A 20,787-nucleotide genomic window follows, 5' to 3' on the forward strand; every position below is an offset into this window, starting at 1 on the left:
AGTAAACCCCAACCTTACCAGGTTAACTAAGTTACTGAAGAGTTTTAAACACTCTTTCTAATGAATGCAAACTCTTCAACTATAAGCATTCACAAAATTCTTGAAGTTCTACTCACCATTCCTATGCAGAAGAGGATGAACAAGAGCAGCCATGGAACATCCGTGCAGCTGTGGTCCTCTAGAGGTTTCCACTCTCGCTTAGAGCTCTTGTGAGAGAAGAGAGAGGAAGTTAACCCCACCTTTAAAAATTATCTTCTTCTAATAATAGAAAGAGATAGAAAATTATTCTCCAGAGCATAAATATACCAGGACTTATCCTTAAAATACAAAATAACAAAGGCAGGTTGGTTGAAAAATTAAAGAGTAAAGCTCATGAAAGACACCTAAAAAAAAAGTGCCTCCACTGGAAGCTGTATTGACAAAGAAATATTTATACAGAAAACAGGTAATTTAACCAGGAAAGTATAGGAATTTTATCCAGAGAACAAGTTCTTTTCACCATTTTTAAAAAATTAATACTAAGAATAAAAAAAGAAGTTAATGCATGGTTAATATCTGCTACTGCACAGCTACCTTCCAGTGATGAAAAAGATTAAACTTTTCAAAGTTCTTCTGTTTCAAAACACTACTGGCACATTTAACAAGCACAGTGCACATATAAAGGAGGTAAAAACTGCTGTTAAAGGAACAACTCTATCTGCCATGAGGAAGCTGAGCTTAATATCTGAAATCCCTTGTCACGATTGCTCAGGTGCCAGAAAGGAAAGTTGGGTACTTAAAGGTCAAAACACTCCATGATAGAGGTTCTATCACAAAGTATAAGGAGGCAGTTGTAAGCAATTCAAACAGTTTGCTGATGATGAGGTAAAATTTCTCAAGTGTGTATACACTGCTAAGATAATTAAAGTCTGTTAAATCTGGGCAAAATGTTTTTAAGAGAAGAATGATTTTAAGAAATTGATGGGTGTAATACAAAACTAACCACCATATCAGAATCTGTTTATTATAACTATTGATTGTAAGTACACAGTAACACAATCAACCCTTTCCAGTCACTGCCCAAATACTGTTTATGTCTGTCTACTACAACCTAAAATCTACACATTATTTTCACACTTGAGGAATAAAATTACATGATTTTTATCATTTTATCCCCCTATAAATTAAAAGGGAATATTCATGTGTTCTCCCCATAACAGGAGATATTAGGAGAACACAGAACAGCTCTCTTTGAAGAGAGAGCAAAAGGAGTAACCTATTCAGATTTTGAATTTCTTTTCCCTCTCGACACTATGAAGCATTTTCAAGACTTCACTGACAAGGTTGCAAGTGTCAGCACAGAACTAAACCAGAGTAACTGGATGAAATGTCAACAGCTTTTATCCCCAGTATGTATTTTTGCAGATTTTCATCGGCAAAAGCTATAGCATCCAACACATTTGACATCAGCAAAACAGGTTTTTGGTATTCATGGCTTTGGTTTCTGCTAATTCACAAGGCCAAAGCAGCCCTTTCAAATATTACCACTAGAAAACTACAAACTGGGTACCATATAAACAAAATCCTGCACACACCATGCCTCAAAAAGCACCATTTTCTAAGCAGCCTGTCTTTGCATTAAGGAAGTTCCATGCTACTTTTGCAATCTTGTATTAAAGAAGTTGCACTTGCAAATTTTATAATCTTGATTCAAATTGTGCAAATTCATTCTGAGTTCTGAACAGTCAAATTTCTTTTTATTTCGCTCAATAATCAGTAGTAAAAGGTGCTAGGTCACATCACTCTGCTCCAGTCATTCAACAAAACTGCCTTATGTTCCTGGCAGTTTATGCCTAAAACCAACACACTATTCAAACACTAAGACTGTGACATCCATATTCTTATTATTAGCATAATCATAACTGCATAAAATACACAAATTTTCATGTTTCCTATTTCTCAATCCACTTAAAAGTACTTTGGAGTCTATTCGGAAATCTACTTTCATAAACATACAGCAGAGAGAAATTTCAGCTATAGCTGCAACTTAAGAGCAAGTTGCCCTTGACAGAAGACAGAAGAGGGAAAGGCAAGATGTGTGTGGTTTGTTTGCTTTGTTAGGGTTTTTTTATCCCCTTTGTACCATCTGCAAACAAAATCTTTTAATAGGATTTTTTAAAGCCACTGGATATCCTCTGGAATAGCTCTGGCAAAGATTCAGGTTGCCTGACTAGTCACAGTTACTCTAAGTAATCCATTTTATTTATTAAGTGGACTGCATTTGTATGTCAAAAAGAAACCTGATATGCCATGGTATGGTATATAGAATGGTACAGAGAGGAATTCATTCTGTGCCTACAGTCTTCAAAATATAATTTAAATGGATTAAAATTAAAAAATAAGAATGTTATCTTACACAAAAAGTATCCTTGGAAGCAACTCAAAAGGCACTAGATACTTAACCAGCCTCTAATTTAACCACCTAGCATCTCAACATGTTATGAAATTATGCAACTTATGAATAATACCTTCTCCAGTAACCTGCCCAATCTGTCTTCTCTGCAGACCTTTGTACAACTCAAGCTAGCTGCCACTATCTATCTGCTGTTTTCTTCTTAGCTGCTTCCTTATACTCTGGATGCTCAATGAACCTTCTTTCACAGCTTCACAGCCCTTCACCATCACCTTTGATGCTGATGGGTGATTGTAGCGACACACCCTGTCTATTCTAGTCCTTAGAAATGTACTCAGTCTGTGATATTCAAGCTTGGGCAAAACAAATTGCTAAGCTATGTTCAACATAAGGTCTAACAAATGTTGTTTGTTCTGCGGTTAGGAAACTATGCTTCATCTTTCCTGTAACTGAAACACCATAAAATTACAGCAGATATGCTTTGCCTGCAACCCTAAACCAGTGCTTATACTGATTTCAGCCTTTCCTCAGACAGATTCAGGAGTCTTCAGTATTTGCTGATGCAAGAAATCCAGATAACCTACAGGGAAAATAATTTTTTTAGAAATTATTTGATTTTCTCTTAAAACAGAGTTTTCATAATTTATGCTACACTTTCTATGTAAATCTGCCATTAACAAAGCCCAGGACCACCTGAGCACTCTTATGACAGCAGAGACAATCAGAATCACTAACAGTCAAAAGTGAAAAGCAGGCAAAAGAGCCCCTCTCTCTAAGATAAACCTCCAGCTTGGGAACACTTCCTGCCTTCTGTGCTGATTTTAAGTTACTTATTCAAGAACTCAAAGAAGTGTCTTGAGACGTTTACATGTGTCCATTTTGCAGAAGATGACAAACTCAACACTTTTTAAAAACAGCTCAGAACTGTTGGGTTAAGCACAGTTTTAATTTCACATCTATAAAGTAGGGTATCTAAATTTAGAGTTTCTATCGGAGAGAAGTGCCAAGTATGCTAGTACATTGCCTATTTTCTACTTGAATTTAGACTAAGTCCTTGTATTCAAAATCAAAACAAATAGGGACCGTTTTCTTAGTCTACATTGCACCCAATCATATCAAAGCAAACACAGACATTCCCCCCTCCAGATTTTCCTTCTCACTTGCCACTTTGAAAACATACCTCTGCAGCACCAAAAAGATCTAAATTTGTCTCTTCTGGAATATACTTCCTTGCACGTATCAGCATAGCACAAAACCAGTGGTTACTATAATACTGTGTGATACTCTCAAAATGCAGTAGTTGTCCTGGATGCTACTGTACAAGCACTCACCTCCACCAACCAGAGTGCAACACACATAAAAGCACCAAAAACTGTAAAAATACATCACGTCAGCAGAAGACTACAGATACAAGGAGTTATAGATGTTTTCTTTTAAGCACAAAGCAACGTAGTTTGGGAGTGATGTGACTGATGCAAGAAGCCAAATAGATAACATGTGCACTACTGTGTATACAGGTAATCAAGCTGTGGCTAAGTAGCAAACATGTGAATAAGATCAGAATAAAGACAGAACTTGCCATCAGCAGGAGATGTCACAACATCATGAGAAAGGCAGCAGAAAAATCTTAAAATCTTGTAGTGATGTCTAATAAATTTAAGATAGCAACTGCACAGTACAGGACTGTTTGCATACAAATACACAGCTTCTAAGACAAGTCAACGCTTCATTCAGAAAGGGAAGGACAGAAGTATTAAAACCAAAACAGAACAAATAGAGGTCCCATTTTTCACTCAAAATGAATCCAGTACAAAAGAATGTCCCATCAAAATCCTGCAGGAAGATGCTCTAGTCACAAGGAAGAGCAGTCTTGCAGATTGCTAACCTAACTCCAGAGCTACAATACATCACGTTAAGAGAGCCAAGAGGAGATAAAATTTAAAGCTACGCCCACAGCCAGCAAAGCCAAACCAAGTTAAATTTCATGAGACAGCAGTTAAAAGAGTTAAATCATTTTCCATAGCAATGTACCCTTGTGGCCAAGAGGGCCAACGGCATCCTGCAGTGTCTTAACAAGAGTGTGTCCAGAGCACTAAGGGAGGTTCTCCTCCCTTTTTAGTCTGCCCGGGTGAGACCACATGTAGAATAATACTGTGTTCAGTTTTGGGCCTCCCAAATAAAGAGAAACAGGATCTACTGGAAAGACTCCAACAGAGAGCTACAGGGATGACTGCATGACTTGAACACCTCTCCTATGAAGACAGACTGAGAGACCTGAAACTGTTTTGCCTTGAGAAGGCTGAAAGGAGATCTTACTAACATCTATAAATATCTGAGGAGTGGATGTCAGGATGAAGGTGATGGCCTTTTTTCAGTGGTGTGCAGTAATAGGACAAGAGAAAACAGGTACAAGCTAGAGTACTGGAGGTTCCACCTTAACACGAGGAGACATTTCTTTACAGTGAGTGACGGAGCACTGGAACAGGCTGCCTACAGAGGTTGCAGAGTCTCCTTTAGAGATTTGCAAAACCTGCCTGGATGCATTCCTGTGCAGCTTGCCCTAGATGATCTCTAGAGGTCCCTCCCAACCACTAACATTCTGTGGTTCTGCGATTCTGTTCTGCCTAAAGAGAAAGCTTCCAAGTGCAGTTGCTTTGAAATCCAGGACAATTTTTTCATTGTCTCTGCTTGTAAATAGTGGTAGATAAAACCTCACATGCAGATAAAATAGAGACCAAATACTCTTCCACTTCCATATTTGATTTACATCAATTCAGCTTCAGAAAGCAAGACAGAAAAGTTTAAACATTTTTTAAACAAGAGGCTCACAAATCATTCACAGAATCACAGAACCATAGAGGTTGGAAGGGACCAGCAGAGATTATCATTCTGTCATTCCCTCTAAAAAACAATAATTTATTTTGGTTTAGTTTCCTTTTGTCTTTCAACCTGCTTCTAACACAAGATGCTACAAAACATCCAGTTTTGAGGTTGCAGGAATTAAGAGTAAGCTTTCATTTTTCTGTGCTTAGGAACGGCCACTTTTTTTTTTTAATTAAATATAAGACATGGAATTTTGACTCATGTAGCTAAACAATGAGGCCTAAGTTTTTTTCAGGTCCTAGCATACTCAGGCACTTCAGTGTTTAGTCTGTTTCCACCTTAGTGGCTCATCTTTAACATGCTTCAAGGATTTGACTTTTCATACCACTTATGATTTCTGAAACTTTGATTGGTTCAAATGCTGGCTTACAGCATTGCCCAATGCAGACCTAGTGTATGGAGACTTCATCATTTCTTACTCCATTTACATTCAATCACTATTTGACCTTTTCTTAAAGACTAGATAAATTCACAAAATAAAACCATCCACTACTTTCCTCCTCACCCACTGAATTTTTAACCACTTCTGGGCCTTAGCCTCCCTTCTGTATTATACCCACCTTCTAAGTTTTTCATATCACAGTGAAAGCAGCAACTACAAACTTCTGACAAGGATTCCGTCCCTAAGGTCACTTGCAAGATTTAAGAAAATGTAAGATGTGTATTCTTCTCACACAACTGTTGTGTCAAACTGTCAGTCAAAATGGTGCCTGTGACTGTTCTTTTCAGTGTGGACAAGAGTTTGGGGGGTTTTAGGCACAGAATCCAGCTGTAGAAGAAAACTGATAGTTCTAGAAGTGATAATATAGTTAAGATATATTTCCTTCAGTCTTTGTGCACATTATAATCAAATCCTCTAATATCTAAAATAGGGAAAATTCTCATCATAGTTCTTGATGCAACTGAAACAATTCCTCATCTTTTTAATTTAATTTACTTTTTCTAAATTTAAGAATAACTCAGCTTTTGCTACATCCATTTTTTCTCTGCCACAACAGTTTGTCCTCAATCTTTTCTTAAGCTCACAGGAACACAATTTAACCTTTGAATTAACTATCACTGCTAAATTACCTATCACTACCAAGTTAACTAAGATGGGTAAGTGATTTTTAAGAGTTACTGGGAAGGGTGGGAAACAAGTAGTTTCCTGAAGGAATGAAATGCATGTAATCTCTGCCAAAGATTTTTTTTTTCCAATCATAAGAAAATTTTTCAAATGGCTTTATTTGGGTGACTTTGCTCTGCAAAGAGTCACTGTTGAAAAATTTTAAACACTTGTTGTTACAATTTCCAATTAATTTCAATAATGATACGAAGATACTGAAATTTTTGGGCTGTATTTCAGGTTTTTATCTTTTTAAGTGATATTTAAATGTACTTTTAAAAATTCCTCAGGGATAGCATTACTGTTCAAGACAATTTGTTACAAACCCCCTATACTATGAACCACATTCATCTAACCATATTCCCTTTCAATTCTCTGTCCTTTGATCACCTTGATGTAACATCTGGATTCACAGTATATGTGATGGTAGTGCAACACAGAAGAGTAAACAGAAATGACTGCTGTTTGTGTATGTAAATCAAGGAATTCAGAAATTACTATGTAGCTATCTATCTACATAGACAGTATCTAAATAGATCTATCTAAACAGACCATGTTCACGCAGCATTAATAAACAGCGGCAAAAAAGGATACTCCTCTTGAGTGAGATCTTCTGTGGGAAACTGCCAAAAAGTGCTGCATAAGGCACTTTTCATAGGATGGTTCTGATGAAGTGACAGAGATTCATCTGACTGCATGAACAGCATTCAATTTATTCCAACAGCACAAAGAGTACATAACACAGTCATTTCACACCTACCATGCAATGTCGATGCTTCACAATGAGTGAGTCTATTAGCAGTACTATGCATACCACAAAATGGTATGCAAAGTATGGTCCATTCTTGATTTCTCCTTATGAAATGTGCAAGTCAAGTTAAAGTTGTCCTGCAAGCTACATTTAAAACTTCACATGATATTGAAACATCCTCATACAGCCCCAAAAACCTCAGTTCTTGAAACACTTACCAGTATCTCTTTGTTTTACATATCTTTAAAGTTGATGAACAGTCCCAGCCACACACTGGCCTTTATATGAAACGTATCACACAAGAAAATGAGGATCCATAATCCACTAGTTTACAAAAATGTTTCCAGGGCAAGAATGTATTCACATCAGAGAGTTTACCATTTTGCTGTACAAGACACGGCACATCTTTGTATTACTATTCAGCTCCCTACTATCCTAACAAAACTACTTCCTCTTTTGAACAGATCTTAATTCTAGATCCTAAAGCAGAAATGAGTTGTGACTCCAAGCTGTAATAGTTTTAGTTTCCAGATTGCCCTAACCAGAAGCGTAAAACCAAAACCAAAGTCCCCTATTCCACAAGCAGGCATAGCCATTCTGACATTAAATGAAGTTATCTGCCATTCCTCCCAGGAATGTTAAAATGCACTCAATAAGATGATCAGTGTACAGGGTGAACTACATACTGCCCACAAGTGGTTAAAATATACATAATACCAATTAAGAACAAAAGCAGCACCTCCAATAAACCATCTCTCTATATATAAAATCTTAATGTGGTGAATGCACTCTGAAAGTGTCCAAAGCAAGTCTTGAAACATTTTAAACAATCTTTGGTTGAGGACTTTAACTGTCTTACAATTTTTTACAGAAAACCCTTACCTGAGGGCACCATGAAACCAAAGAATACTGCATAAATTTTCCCTAGTTAGAGCGCTCATTATTACCTACAGAATTCCTTGTGCATGACCTCTTCAGATAAAGCACTTAGCAGTAGCTTACTGCAGTGCATCACAAATTCAGATGATTTTCGCAGGTTTACACTAAAAGCAATTTACTGTACAGCAAGTTACTGGTATGCCTCCATTACTAGAGGAGCAACACAAAATAGAAAATCCAGACTTTTACTCCACTAAACTGTACCTGTTCCCTGGAAGAATGAACTATGCTGGATCAATAAAAACATCACTGTAAACATATCCATAAAATTCTTAATATGGGCTTGTCACGGATCTGCCTTTGGGGAAAGGCAGTATTGCTCCCATTCCAGAGATCCCACAGATGACAGCACTCTCCTGGAGGCAGATACCTGAATGGAAACTATGTCTCCCACTTTCAGGGACAGGTGAGCTTGTCACTGTAATACTATTACAGCTCCAAGTAGTGACATCTCTAGGGAAAAAAAAAGAAAAACAAAAAACTAAAGCAATACACACTGTTCCCTGCAAGTGCCTTCCATGATGACACTACCCTCTGGATAACAAGTCCAAACACCTCTGAAACCACCTTAGAGAACACAAAAATCACAATTGTGTCCAGCCCCCAATTTTGTGGAATTTCTGCTACAATCTCATTAAAAAAAAAAAAATAATAATTTCAACTTACTGCAAATTTAGTTATGCTTTCAGATTTTACTGCACGTCACGTGCCAGTGCTTTACTTCAAAGCACCTACATCCTTGTTTGCCTAATAACTCCACATTACTACTTGTTTGTCAATGCCTTGTCCACTGAGAAGATGCATCTATCCTTTTTAAGTACACAACTCACTAGTTTGTGCTAGGGAAAGTTTCCTGATGGTATAATATTGATTTAAAGGTACCCTCAACAGCAAAGACTTTTGGGCCTTCCAGTGCTTGAAGCAGGCCTGCAGAGGGACTAGTTCTAGGGGCCTGAGGTGATGAGACAAGCAGCAGTGGTTTGGGATTGGAAATACTTGGATTGGATGTTAGAAGCAGGTTCACAGCCATGGGAGTGGTGGAAACTTGGAGCAGGTAGCCCAGGGGGTGGTTGGGTCTCCATCCTTGAAGATACTCACGGTGCAGCTCTACAGGGCTCTGGACAGCCAGGTCTGGTGGGGGATGTCCCTGCTGACTGTGTGTGGGAGTTAGACTGAACGATCTTTTGGGGTCCCTTCCAGCCCAGGCACTCCTATGGTTCTACAATATTTTGCAGCTACTTCACTACACTGAATTTTCTACTTATACATCAATTAAAAAGATTGTCAGAATTCATTTTTACTAGAAGACTGCAGTCCCAAATTACAAAATATTGTCAAATTTAGGACTAGTGAAACATTGTCCAACCATGATGTTTGACACACTTTGCTTCCAAATGTTAGTTTTGTCTCAATATCAGCAGAACAAAAAACAAAATAAAACCAAATGAACAAACCAACAATACCCCAAACTCATAAACAAGCAAATTAAACAAGCAAACAAACAAATGATAAAAAACAACTCAGCAGACCTTCCCAATTAGTAGTCTCCACAGAAGGACATTCCATAGCAAATCCTGCCCCTGATCTCTGTACTCTTGAGGTGGGATGAGTAATTTTCTCTAAAATGGTAATTTTATCATTTTCAAGTGTCTAAATCTAGACTTCAAGGCCAGAAACATCACAGCCGTTTAAGAGACACAGTACTGCTGTGAAAAATAAGGATGTTAACACTTCCTAGAGATATTCATCGCAGTTTTATAAGTACTCCTTCAGAATGCATCTTAAATTCAACTGGGTTTGCTAAATGAAAATCAAATTGTTATGTATTTTTGTTATTATATTTACAATACTTACTGAAGAATTTCATACTTCCCAAAGCAAAGGCCTACTTGGGGGAGGATTCTGCAAGCTTAGAGGCTAGTAATTGTACACTAACACAAATAAAGTCCTTGTGGTGCTACATCAAACACTATGGCCTAACTGTTGCATACATTGGATGTGTGCATTCTTCCATATGATTGTATGAAAGCCAAAAGCAAGAGCTATGATGTACATTGAGAAAACAATAGCCACGTTCAGTTACATTTAAAGGATGTCATGAGCATAAAAAATTCTCAGGACCTTCTCTCCTATCCCGTTTCCTTTAACAAAGGTCAGGAAAACTTTAAGCTTACATCGGGGAGGGAGTGGAACAGGAACTGGCATAGCTTCTTAAATGTAAAATCCTGACTCACATGTCCAAAATTCTGGCATAACAAGAAAGCAAATGGCTGAAGATTACAACAAGAGGGAAATGTCTGAGAACATTGAAAGTATATTAGATTCAACAGGCACCAACATTAAGAAGGCTCCAACTGCTCTATGTAAAAAAAATGTGGGAGGAGAATGTGTCAATAGGAAATAATGTGTCAAGTCCTTAGCTTATCAGGTAAACAGACTTCCTTGTAAGTAAGCAATTGTTCTGCAGTTTTTCACAGCAAACTAGGAGTCTGAGAAAGCATTCCTAAGACATGGTTACCATGATCTTGAACAAAACAGGTTTCCCAGTTTGTTTCTATGGATCTGTATGTAACATTCAGACTCTTTACCTCAGTCAAATAATGTATCTGGAAAACAACAAGAATGGCTTAAACTTAAAACAAAACCAAAACGAATTAGAGATAATTTCTGCTGTAAACAGTTGTTGCTTAACTACATCACATTCACTAAGAGAGGATAAAGTAACCAAGTTCTGTTCGTGATGGTAACTGCTTACCTAAAGTAACAAAACTCAGCAAACAAAAATCACCATCATCACAACAACAAAAAAAGTGGGGGCCATAGACAGGAGGCCAATCAATCCAATAAAGTGTATTTACTTCATAAGTCTTTGAAATGGCTGGAAGAATTCAAAGAACCCTATTTTATAATCACCAACACAGATCTGTGCTCTAAAATTTACACACAAATAACTCTCAGAATAGTTTAACAAATAGAGGTAAAGATTAGCAATTAGTTTAGCCAGCAGGTAGACATCACTTAGCAGCACTCTGCTGAACTGTTTTCAGAAGCAAAGCCTAAGATTTACACAATGTTTCAACAGCTCCTTCAAGTGAGAAAGATTCAAATGCAAAATTACAAATACACAGCTTCTGTTAAGTTGGTTTGCAGGCTTTGATTTTCACAAAGGAAACGACTGATGTAAAGTTCAAAGGCACAAAAATTACAGTCAGACCAACAAAGAAAAAAGGCATGAATAGGTAGCGAAAAGCTCACCTTTAGAGCAAACAGTCAGAAGATGGTTGATGATTTCAATACAACACAATCACTGTCATTTCATCATAATAAAAAAATAAAAGCAGTCAATTGGATGACATTAAACATGTCCTTACAATTACCACCCTAAAAGTGTGATGGTTAACTGCATTCTAGATGCCAATTAGATTACAATAATAGAAGCTTTGGATTTGACATTCACTATTAACAATGCAAAATAACCAATCTTCTCCAAAACTCTTCTCACTTTACCAATGAAATAAAGAAGGATGCAATGCCCCATGTTTGTTCTTCACTCTGTATGCACTTTTCTAAGTGCCTAAAAAAATTATCTATGAGTTACCTGACAAAGCAAGGGAAATAACGTGATGCTTAAGATGTGACAGAACTGGAAGACAGCCTAAACTTCAGAAGGAGCTAGTCCTCAGTGAGAAAAACTCAATGAAACTGAAAATGTCCTTACATGTACCTATGAAGCTGAAATATTTCTATGTGAAGATCAAAAGGAATAATACGCCCAGGTTGTGCCGTTGCTTGTGACAGCATTTGCAAAAGGACACCTCATGCTTTGTAGGAAATGAACAGAGCTCACACACCAGAAATACAGAAAAGTAGTCAACAGCGTCATGAGATGCCTGACTCATTAGCACTGTTCCTGAATCCTGCTTGTATGCTTCATCCTTCATTCTGTATCTGTTTACCAGAGGCCATAATGGAAGCTTCACCTCCTAAGGGGAAATCAAGCTTTCTAGCACCTGGAAGTAAAATTTACAACTCATTGTGTTTCTGCCCATCAACAAATTTTTTCAGGTGGTCTTCTTCCCTGATCATACTCAGGCTTACAATGAAATAGGCATTGTTTGACACTCCCTGTGTTTGAGTGCCAGAACTTCTGTATTGCCCACAACAGTTTAGGTGAAATATTTCATCAAAACGGTAAGTGGTGGTTTGTGTTTAAAAAAACAAACCAAAAAAAAAACCACCAAAACAAAACAAAACACCCTTAAGAATTCACAGATTCATTCTGTGTTGCTTTGACAGCAGATATTCAAGCAAAAGTTAACAGATGACCTGTGTTCATCTCTTATAATGGTAAGTTTTTAGCGTTGTAAAAAACAGCAACTACATGTGCCTTCTTTATCCCAGTCATGGCTGCAATTTGCAGCAAGATTTCAAGCGTCTCTTACATGTATCTTAGATTAAATCACTAATATACAACACTTCAAGAATAAAATAAACACAAACAGCATTTCTCAGTCCCAAACCAAACAATAAGACCTCACTAAGCTGCCTTGTTTCCGTAGCATTTGCCAAAGCAAATGCCTTTTGCTTACAACTAGCCGCTTGAATTCAGCTGCAGATGGACAGGAAGGGAGAACAGTATCACAGCTACTTCAAGACAAAACAGTACACCCAAAAAAGCCCACCACAACCTGCACAGATGACTTAGACCAAAATGATTTGCAGCACAGCTTTGCAGTCAGTTATGGTGACATGAGATCAATGAACTCCAACAGCTACCTGCTGCAAATTCAGTTTTTTAATAGACTAATGGTATGAGATAGCAGAATATACCAACAATGAAGAAGAATGAAAAGAAACACTAAAGAGTATTGTCACTTGACTGCAGACTCCATTTTTCTTCTTTAATGAAACTAAAGAAGTTTGATTATTCTATCTATTCAGAGTTTCAGCACCATTTGCTCAAAAGATCTCCAACATCTAGGAAGAAGTCAGCTCCAAAACAGCACAATCTACCTGTATCAAAACCAAGTAAAAACTTTTTCATCTTTGTTGCACAATGGAGTCATGATGAAAGCAATGCATCTGGAGAGAAGTATGCATCTTGAGAAGATTGTGGTAAAGATCACAGAATTAACCAGGTTGGAAGAGATCATCAAGTCTAATCTATCACCTAGCCCTTCTAATTAAGTAAACCATGGCACTAAGTGCCTCATCCAGCCTTCTCTTAAATACCTCCAGGGATGGTGATTCCACCACCTCCCCAGGCAGCCCATTCCAAAGGGCAATGCTGTTTTGGAGAAGAATTTCTTCCTAACGCCCAGCCTAAACCTGCCCTGGCACAATTTGAGACTGTGTTGTCTTGTTCTGGCAGAAGAGACCAACCCCTGCCTGGCTACAACTTCCTCTCAGGTAATTCTAGAGAGCAATATGGTTTTCCCTCAGCCTCCTTTTCTCCAGGCTGAACAACCCCAGCTCCTTCAGCCACTCCTTGTAGGGCTATGCTCCAGCCCCCCACCAGCCTTGTTGCCATTCTCTGGACGTCAACATCTTTCTTAAATTGAGGGGCCCAGAACTGGACACAGTACTCAAAGCATGGCCTAACCTAAGTGTGGCTGAGTACATGGGCAGAATGACTTCCCTGGTCCTACTGGTAACACTACTCCTGATCCAGGCCAGGATGCCATTGGCCATCTTGGCCACCTAGGTACACTGCTGGGTTATGTTCAGTAGCCTCAAGACCCTCTCTGACTTACTGCTCTCCAGTCACTCTGTCCCCAGATTGTAGTGCTGCATGGGGTTGTTGTGGCCAAAGTGCAGAACTCGGCACTTGGACTTGTTAAAACTCATGGTGCTGGACTACGTCCATCTATCCAGCCTGTCCAGGTCTCTCTGCAGAGCCCTCCTGCCCTATAACAAATAAACAAATTCTCCCAACTTGGTGTCATGTGCAAATGTACTGATGGTGGACTCAATCCCCTTATCCTGATCATCAATGAAGATATTAAACAGATTATTAAAAAAAAATATAGCAAGGTAGGACAGTGGGCTGCAACCACATAAAGGTATTGGCAACTAATGGCACACGAGAAAGGGAAGTCCAACAGGATTGTTTTTATTCTCCTTTCCTTTACAAGATTTTAACCTCACATAATTCAGCACACTTTGGCTAGAAACTACCATTCAAAGAAGTATTAGAAGGATCTGGTCATGAATAGTTATTGATGAACACATCGATTGCTCTAAGACAGCAACTGCATGATGTAGTTGACACTGCATGTTTTCCCAACAAGATCAAGCTTCAAGGTGGTGACAGTCAAGAGACAGCATGCACCAAAAAAATACAGTTAAGTTAATTTAAGTAAGTGGAGAATACCCAAAGCTCCTAAAGAAACAAAGAGGATGTCACAGTTTTAACAATGAAAAGGAACAATGGGTGAACAAAGACACTACTTATGATGACAAACTGTAGATCATAGAAGATGCTACATGAGGGTAAGTAAAATAACTTTGTAGAGTAAGAATGAAATTGAAAAAAGAAATAGACTACAGAGATCCATTCTAGATCGAGTTGACTTAACAGCTAACCAGCAATGGAACAACAGGAAAGAATGATGACACTTGGAAGAAAGTCTGCTATGGTTGTATTAAGTCAACATTATCATAACAGTTCAAATTGAAAAAAATTGGTAGAATACTTGGCAAGTTAATAGAACAGGGGAAAAATACTGGAAGTATAGGCACGGACAGGTGCAGAGGCAAAGAAATAATAATCAGAGAGTAGAATAGAGACAAAAAACAAGAGTACTGTTCCTCTTCCCAAATCTCCTGAGTGGATCGACCACAACACAGGGACAGAGTAGGGGCAAAGTCTCTCCACTGCAAGAAAACTAGGGAGAGATGATAACTGGAAGACCAAAGTCACTGTAAGAGGCAGGGACCAGAGTGGCAAAGTCCTTGTTGGTCTAAGAAGTCAGGTTTGTGACCACATGAGGAAACTGAAGATACACAGGTCTATGGGATCTGACAAGATGCATCCCAGAGTTCTGAGGGAATGTGCTGATGTAGTTGCCAAGCCACTCTCCATGATATGTGGAAAGTCCTGGCAGTCAAGTGAAGTTCCAGGTGACTGGGAAAAGGGGAAACATTGCAACCAATAGTTTCAACATCTATAGTCTGCCTGACCCATCTAGGGGCCTTCTGCCACAGAGTGATTACATCAGTGAACAAGGGAAGAGTTAGAGATGTTGTCTATCTGAACTTCAGTAACACTTCCACAACACCCTTCTCTCACTATTAGGAGAGATACGGACTTGACAGGTGGTCTGTGGGTGCAAGTTTGCAGATGATGCTGAATCACAGGTTTGGCTGACACATGCAAGGGGCAGAACGTCATCCAGAGGGACCTGAACAAGCATAAGCAGGCCTGTGTGACCCTCATGATGTCCAACAAGGCTCAGTGCTAAGTCCTGCAATTGGATAGAGATAGTCCCTAGTATCAGTGCAGGCTGGAGGGTGAAGGGATTGAGAACAGCCCTCAGTGGAGGACTTCTGGACGATGAATGAAAAGCTGGACATGAGCTGCTGTATGAGCTCACAGCCCAGAAAGCCAACTGTATTTGGGCTGCACCAAAAGAACCATGGCCAGCAGACTGAGAGGGGTGATTCTGGTATTCTACTGTGTTCTGGTGAGAGTCCAACTGGAGTACTGTGTACAGCTCTGGAGTCTTCAGCATGGTCTAGCCTTGGGCACTGTGGTAAAGGGTTGGACTTGATGATCTGTGAGGTCTCTTCCAACCTTGGTGATACTGTGATACTGTGATACTGTGTGATAAGAAAACAGGTGAGCCTTCTGGCATGGGTCTAGAGGAGGGCCACAAAATTACCAAAGGAATGGAACATCTCTCCCATAAAGAAAGGCTGAGAGTGCTTGGGTTGTTTGGCCTAGAAACAAGAAGGCTCAGAGGAAATCTTATTGCAGCCTTGTAGGGAAGCCATAAGATGAAGACAATCTTACTAGCAGGGCCTCTTGCAATAGGACAACTAGAAAAGATTTTAAGACAGTAGATTTAGAATAGATAGAATCATTAAGGTTGGAGAAGACCTCCAATATCAAGTCCAGCCACCAATCCAACACCACCATGCCCACTAAACCATATTCCAAAGTCCAATGTCTACACATTTTTTTAACACCTCCAGAGATGATGGCTCCAACACTTTCCTGGGCAGCCTGTTCCAATGCTTGATCATTCTTTAAGTTTTACTTTTTTCTTAATATCTAATATAAACCTTCCCTGGCACAACTTGAGGTCATCTCCTCTTTTTTTTTTTTTTTAACAATGAGGCTGGGTGAAACATTGGAACAAGTTGTCCAGAGAGGCGGTAGATACCCCATCCCTGGAAATATTAAAGGTCAGGTTGGATGGAGCTCTGAGCAACCTGATACAGTTGAAGATGTTCCAGCTCACTGCAGCAGGGCTGGCCTAGATGGCCTTTAAAGGCCCTTTCCAAGTCAAAGCAAAAGCACTGGGGAATAAGACATCAAGTAGTAGAGGACTACACATAGTACTGAAAGCAGCAGAGTTCTAAGAAGGGAGGGGAGTCCTTTGAACTTCACCAAAAATAGAGATATTAAGACAATTTTAGCAGAGAGCACAGAACCTTGAAAGGAATTAATTCAGTATGAAGAAAAAGAAGAGAATGTCTGAGAACAAATATATTATTTGGTTCAAGAGTTTAGAAAAGAAGCAAACTAGAGTTAATTCGTCAGCTTTAAGGATGGAGAATGAAAACAGAATGGGAATAAGATAGCAGAAAGATATAAAAAGCAGAAATACTGAAGTAAAATACAAAAAGTGAATGAATGTAGCTTTGGGCTCAGGTTAAGCATTTAGAGGTGGAAAAAGCAGGGAGCAAACATGAGAATTCATCACTAAGTAGCAGGAAAGAATGCTGAGCACAGGTAAACATGTCCATTCTAATCAGTTTTTCTCTGAAAATCTTCTGATTCTACAGGGGAAGAGGTACAGAGAAAAGCCTAAGGCAGACCGCTAGACATACTGCAAAGCAAAAGAACTGGGAAATGCACTCAAGGGAGAAAAAAAAGGATATTTGAGCCATCAAATTGAGTATGAGTTAGGAAGATGATGCCAAAGAAATCTGCCTAGTTCAACCACTAGTCATAGGTAGGTGCACTACCATAAAGAAGATGAGGAATGGCAGTCATGAGAAAGGGACCTGGAGTAATCAGATAAGATGGCTGGCAAAATCAAAACACTCATAACCATTTCTCTTGGAAACAGAAACAGGGATTAGCAGATGAAAAATCAATAGGCTACAGTGGTGAAGAATAAACTTAATGAGAAATTGCCTTGAAAAACAAAGTCATAAGGAATGAGGGGGAGGCAGCCATGATAAGAGGAGAGGCTGTGTGTCAAAGTCTAAGGAGTAGCTACACAGAGTAACATGAAAGAACATCTAATAGACTGCTGCTGAGGTAAAGCTTAAGAGGAAATAACAAAGGGAAATAAAGACAATGGTAGATGAGGAAAACAACATTTATTGTTAATGATAAACAGGGAGGGTAAGACAGGCACTAGGCTCTATGTAATGCTGTATTATTGGTAGCAAGGTTTCTGCAATCAATATATCAGACAAATTTGCTGCTAATAAAATATTCAGCAACTAGCCTTTAATTTAGATTTCCTGAGGAGACACGCAATTGTTTATGGCTAAGGAATTAAATAAACTGATTTTTCATACTTCAGTTATGTATACAGGATACAAAGCTCAATTACTACCATATCTTGCCACACATAAGGAAAGCTAATGAAAGTCTCAGTAGCATACTAGCAACACCAGATGCCCTGACAGTGGAACACAGATTTAAAAAACAAACAAACAAACAAAAAAAAAAAAACCACCCAACAGTTCTTTGAAATCTCTGAAGAAGCCAGGTATTTAAAATATCAGGTCCTTTGTTTCTTCTGCTTTTGATAAAATGTTACCCACAAATAACCCGGGATTTTCACTTAAGAAAAAAAACATAACAGAATAGCAATTCAAATTCATAAAGCGCTGGAAAGAGCCTATTAAACACTTAAAAAAGGCAATTTGGATAGGAATCACATGAAATAAGGCTAGAAGATACTTCAAAACATTACTTCTAAACACCGAGTACTGCAAGTCTGTATCAGCTCTCCTGAAGCCACTCCTGACAGATGTTTATCGAACATTTCTTTTAGCAAACCTCAAACAATACAGACTCCAACGTCCACAGGCATTCTACAGCAGTAGCCAAACAATTTTAAGATCTTCTCCTAATATTTGGCACATATTTCCCTCTCTGAAATTCAAACTGCTTCTTCATGTACCATAAAGCTGATTGCCTTCCTCTTTGCAGCAAATTTGCTGTACAGAAATTATGTTCCCTACTGCCACTGGACAGCTCTCTGCAGTGTTTTGCATTGGAGAAACAGAGCCTTATTTTAAAAAAAAAAAATAAGAAAGAAAAAAAAGTCTGTCTGAACAGATGAGCCACAAAAATTCATCACACTGATGAGTCATCTGGGACAGTAGAGACGGACTTTTCCCACATAAGCAGCCTGCTAGAAGCTGGATTCAGCCACTGCAAGTGACACAGCCAAACGAAACTAACATTTACAAGCAAGCAAAGGACAGCCATAGCATTAGTCACGATCGCTCGTCCTACAGCCTTCAGAAAGCAGCCAAGAGAAAAACAGTATAGCCCTGTCCATGCTGTTCAAAGGGAAAGTTAAAAAGGAAACAGCCGCAAACTGGAGCGCTGGGTGGAGCTCCCGATTGTGCCTTGGTCGGCAGCACCACTCTGGGGGAAAAAAAAGGAGTCAGTAAGGGCAATACAGAGCAAGGGGGGAGGAGAAAAAAAAAAAAAAAGAAAACGAGGTCGGAAATACATGTGCATGGGAGAGATACAGACAAGGAAAAGTATACAGGGGGGCACCTGGCCATAGCCATAGGAGTGGGTAAGTGGACTGGAATTAGGATCATTTTCTTTCCAGAGCATGGACGAAAGGGAGTCCTTCGACATGGCAAGTTTCTTCCCAGGAGATGGCTTCTCTCTGGGGTGGGGCAACAGGGATCCCAAAGGAAAAGTTGCAGGGAAGGGGTGGGAGTGCAGAGTTATATAGGGAAGTGAATGCAGGCATGGCAGAGAGGAGGAGGGAGTGTAGAACCACAGCACAAATGCAAGGCAGTATGTGGACTGCAGAGGAGAGCTGGAGATACACAGCTGCATCCATGAGTAAGGTCTGGAGTAGGGTATGGTGAAGACTGCAAAACTATAACAGGACAGAGGGAAAAAGAGAAAAGATGATGCTAATCCAAAGGCGAAGCAGCTCACAGAACAGCGTGCAGAGCAATACAGACGGTGGAAATACCTAGCATGGTAGGAGAAAGGCTATGGGGGGGAGGTGAACAAGGGGGTGCACAGGGGCGAAGAACAGAACTACAGAGGGACACAAAATGCTGCACAGTTACGTGCATGAAGGCTGGGGAGAGGAAGGCGTAAAGGGGTTAACAGCCAAGAGCAGGACAGAGAGGAAAGCGACGGGTTCAGAGACGTGGGTGATCAGAGTTGTTGGCAGGGCGTGAGAGGGGGAAAGGAAAAGCAAGGGGCTCACAGCCATGGGAAAGTGGTGCCACAGGTGAAGCACAGACACAGAAGAGCGGGGCTACGGTGGTGGGAGGGGGAGAAAAGCGGTGCATGAGCATAGGAGAGTAGGGCTGTAAGGCCAGACAGGGATGTACAGCTACCAGAGCGTACAGCTGTGATGGGAACAAACGGGTGCACAGCCATGGCATACGCAGACCCTGGGACAAGCGGAGGAGAGGCACAGCCGTAAGGCACAGCAGGCCTGCAAGCGGGCGTTTCAGGGCCTGGCAGCGCGGAGCAGAGGGGCCAGGGAAGTGGAGAGGGCAGGAGGGCCTGGAAACGGGAGGGGGCACTAGAGCCCGGCGGCGGGCGCAGGCCGCTCACCTGCGCGGTGGAGCTGCAGCAGCCCATGGCGTCCGCGGGTCTCTGACCTGGCGGTGCCCGCTAGGCGCCAGGCGGCGGCGGCGAAAGGCAGACGCTGGACATCCACTCGCCGCGACAGCCCGCCCCGGGGCGGCGGTGAGACGCGGTGCGGAGGACCGCCGGGAAACCGCCGGGCCCGATCAGACAAGCGCGGCTGCAGCACCAGCCCCGCCACGGCGCCCCCTCATCCTACCCCTGGCGGCGGCCGCGGCTGAGGAGAAGGGGGCGGGACCGGGCGGGGCGGGGCAAAGGGGGCGGGGCCAGCGTACTGCAGCACGGGGGGTATCGGCCCGCCCCAGTGGCACCGCCCTCGGTTCCACCCCACGCCGCGGGTCGCTGGCCGTGGCGCAATTGCTTTCCTTCAGTCATTAAGGCTACGGCGGGGTTGGTGGAGGGCGCCCGGTGGTAGGCCGGCTTGGGCTCGGCCCAGCTCCTCTGTGGTCTGGGGCCTTGGGTCTCGCCTTTCGGAGTCAGACATGGTTAGATGTGCCTGCGTCTTTTTCTCTCTAGAATCCCCGGAGGAGGGACCACTGCCCAGTGCAAGGACAGCACGGGCGAGAGCTGTGCGGGGAACACGTGCTCTTGTCAGGGTTTCCGAGTGGAAATACACTCCCAAGTGGGAAAAAAAAGGCAAGAGGAGTGCGTGTTCTCCAAATGTGTATGGG

At 40.7% G+C, this 20,787-nt stretch overlaps 1 protein-coding gene across 4 annotated transcripts in view; it reads right to left on the bottom strand.

The window, feature by feature from the left end:
• SLC44A1 (solute carrier family 44 member 1) overlaps positions 1 to 20,309 on the bottom strand; it is a 79,957-nt gene extending 59,648 nt beyond the window's left edge. For all 4 annotated transcript variants that reach the window (XR_010301412.1, XM_064140912.1, XM_064140913.1 and 1 more), the window contains exons 1-2: positions 20,084 to 20,309; positions 117 to 206 (exon numbers count right to left, since the gene is read on the bottom strand). Coding sequence is in view for 3 of the 4 variants with exons in the window: in XM_064140912.1 (XP_063996982.1) it covers positions 117 to 206; positions 20,084 to 20,110 (117 nt within the window). In the remaining variant the exon portion in view is untranslated. The remainder of the gene's footprint in view (positions 1 to 116; positions 207 to 20,083) is intronic.
• Between the last annotated feature and the right edge of the window lie 478 nt (positions 20,310 to 20,787).

The sequence above is a fragment of the Pogoniulus pusillus genome, chromosome Z, assembly GCF_015220805.1.
Source record: "Pogoniulus pusillus isolate bPogPus1 chromosome Z, bPogPus1.pri, whole genome shotgun sequence".
In the NCBI taxonomy this organism is placed as follows: Eukaryota; Metazoa; Chordata; class Aves; order Piciformes; family Lybiidae; genus Pogoniulus; species Pogoniulus pusillus.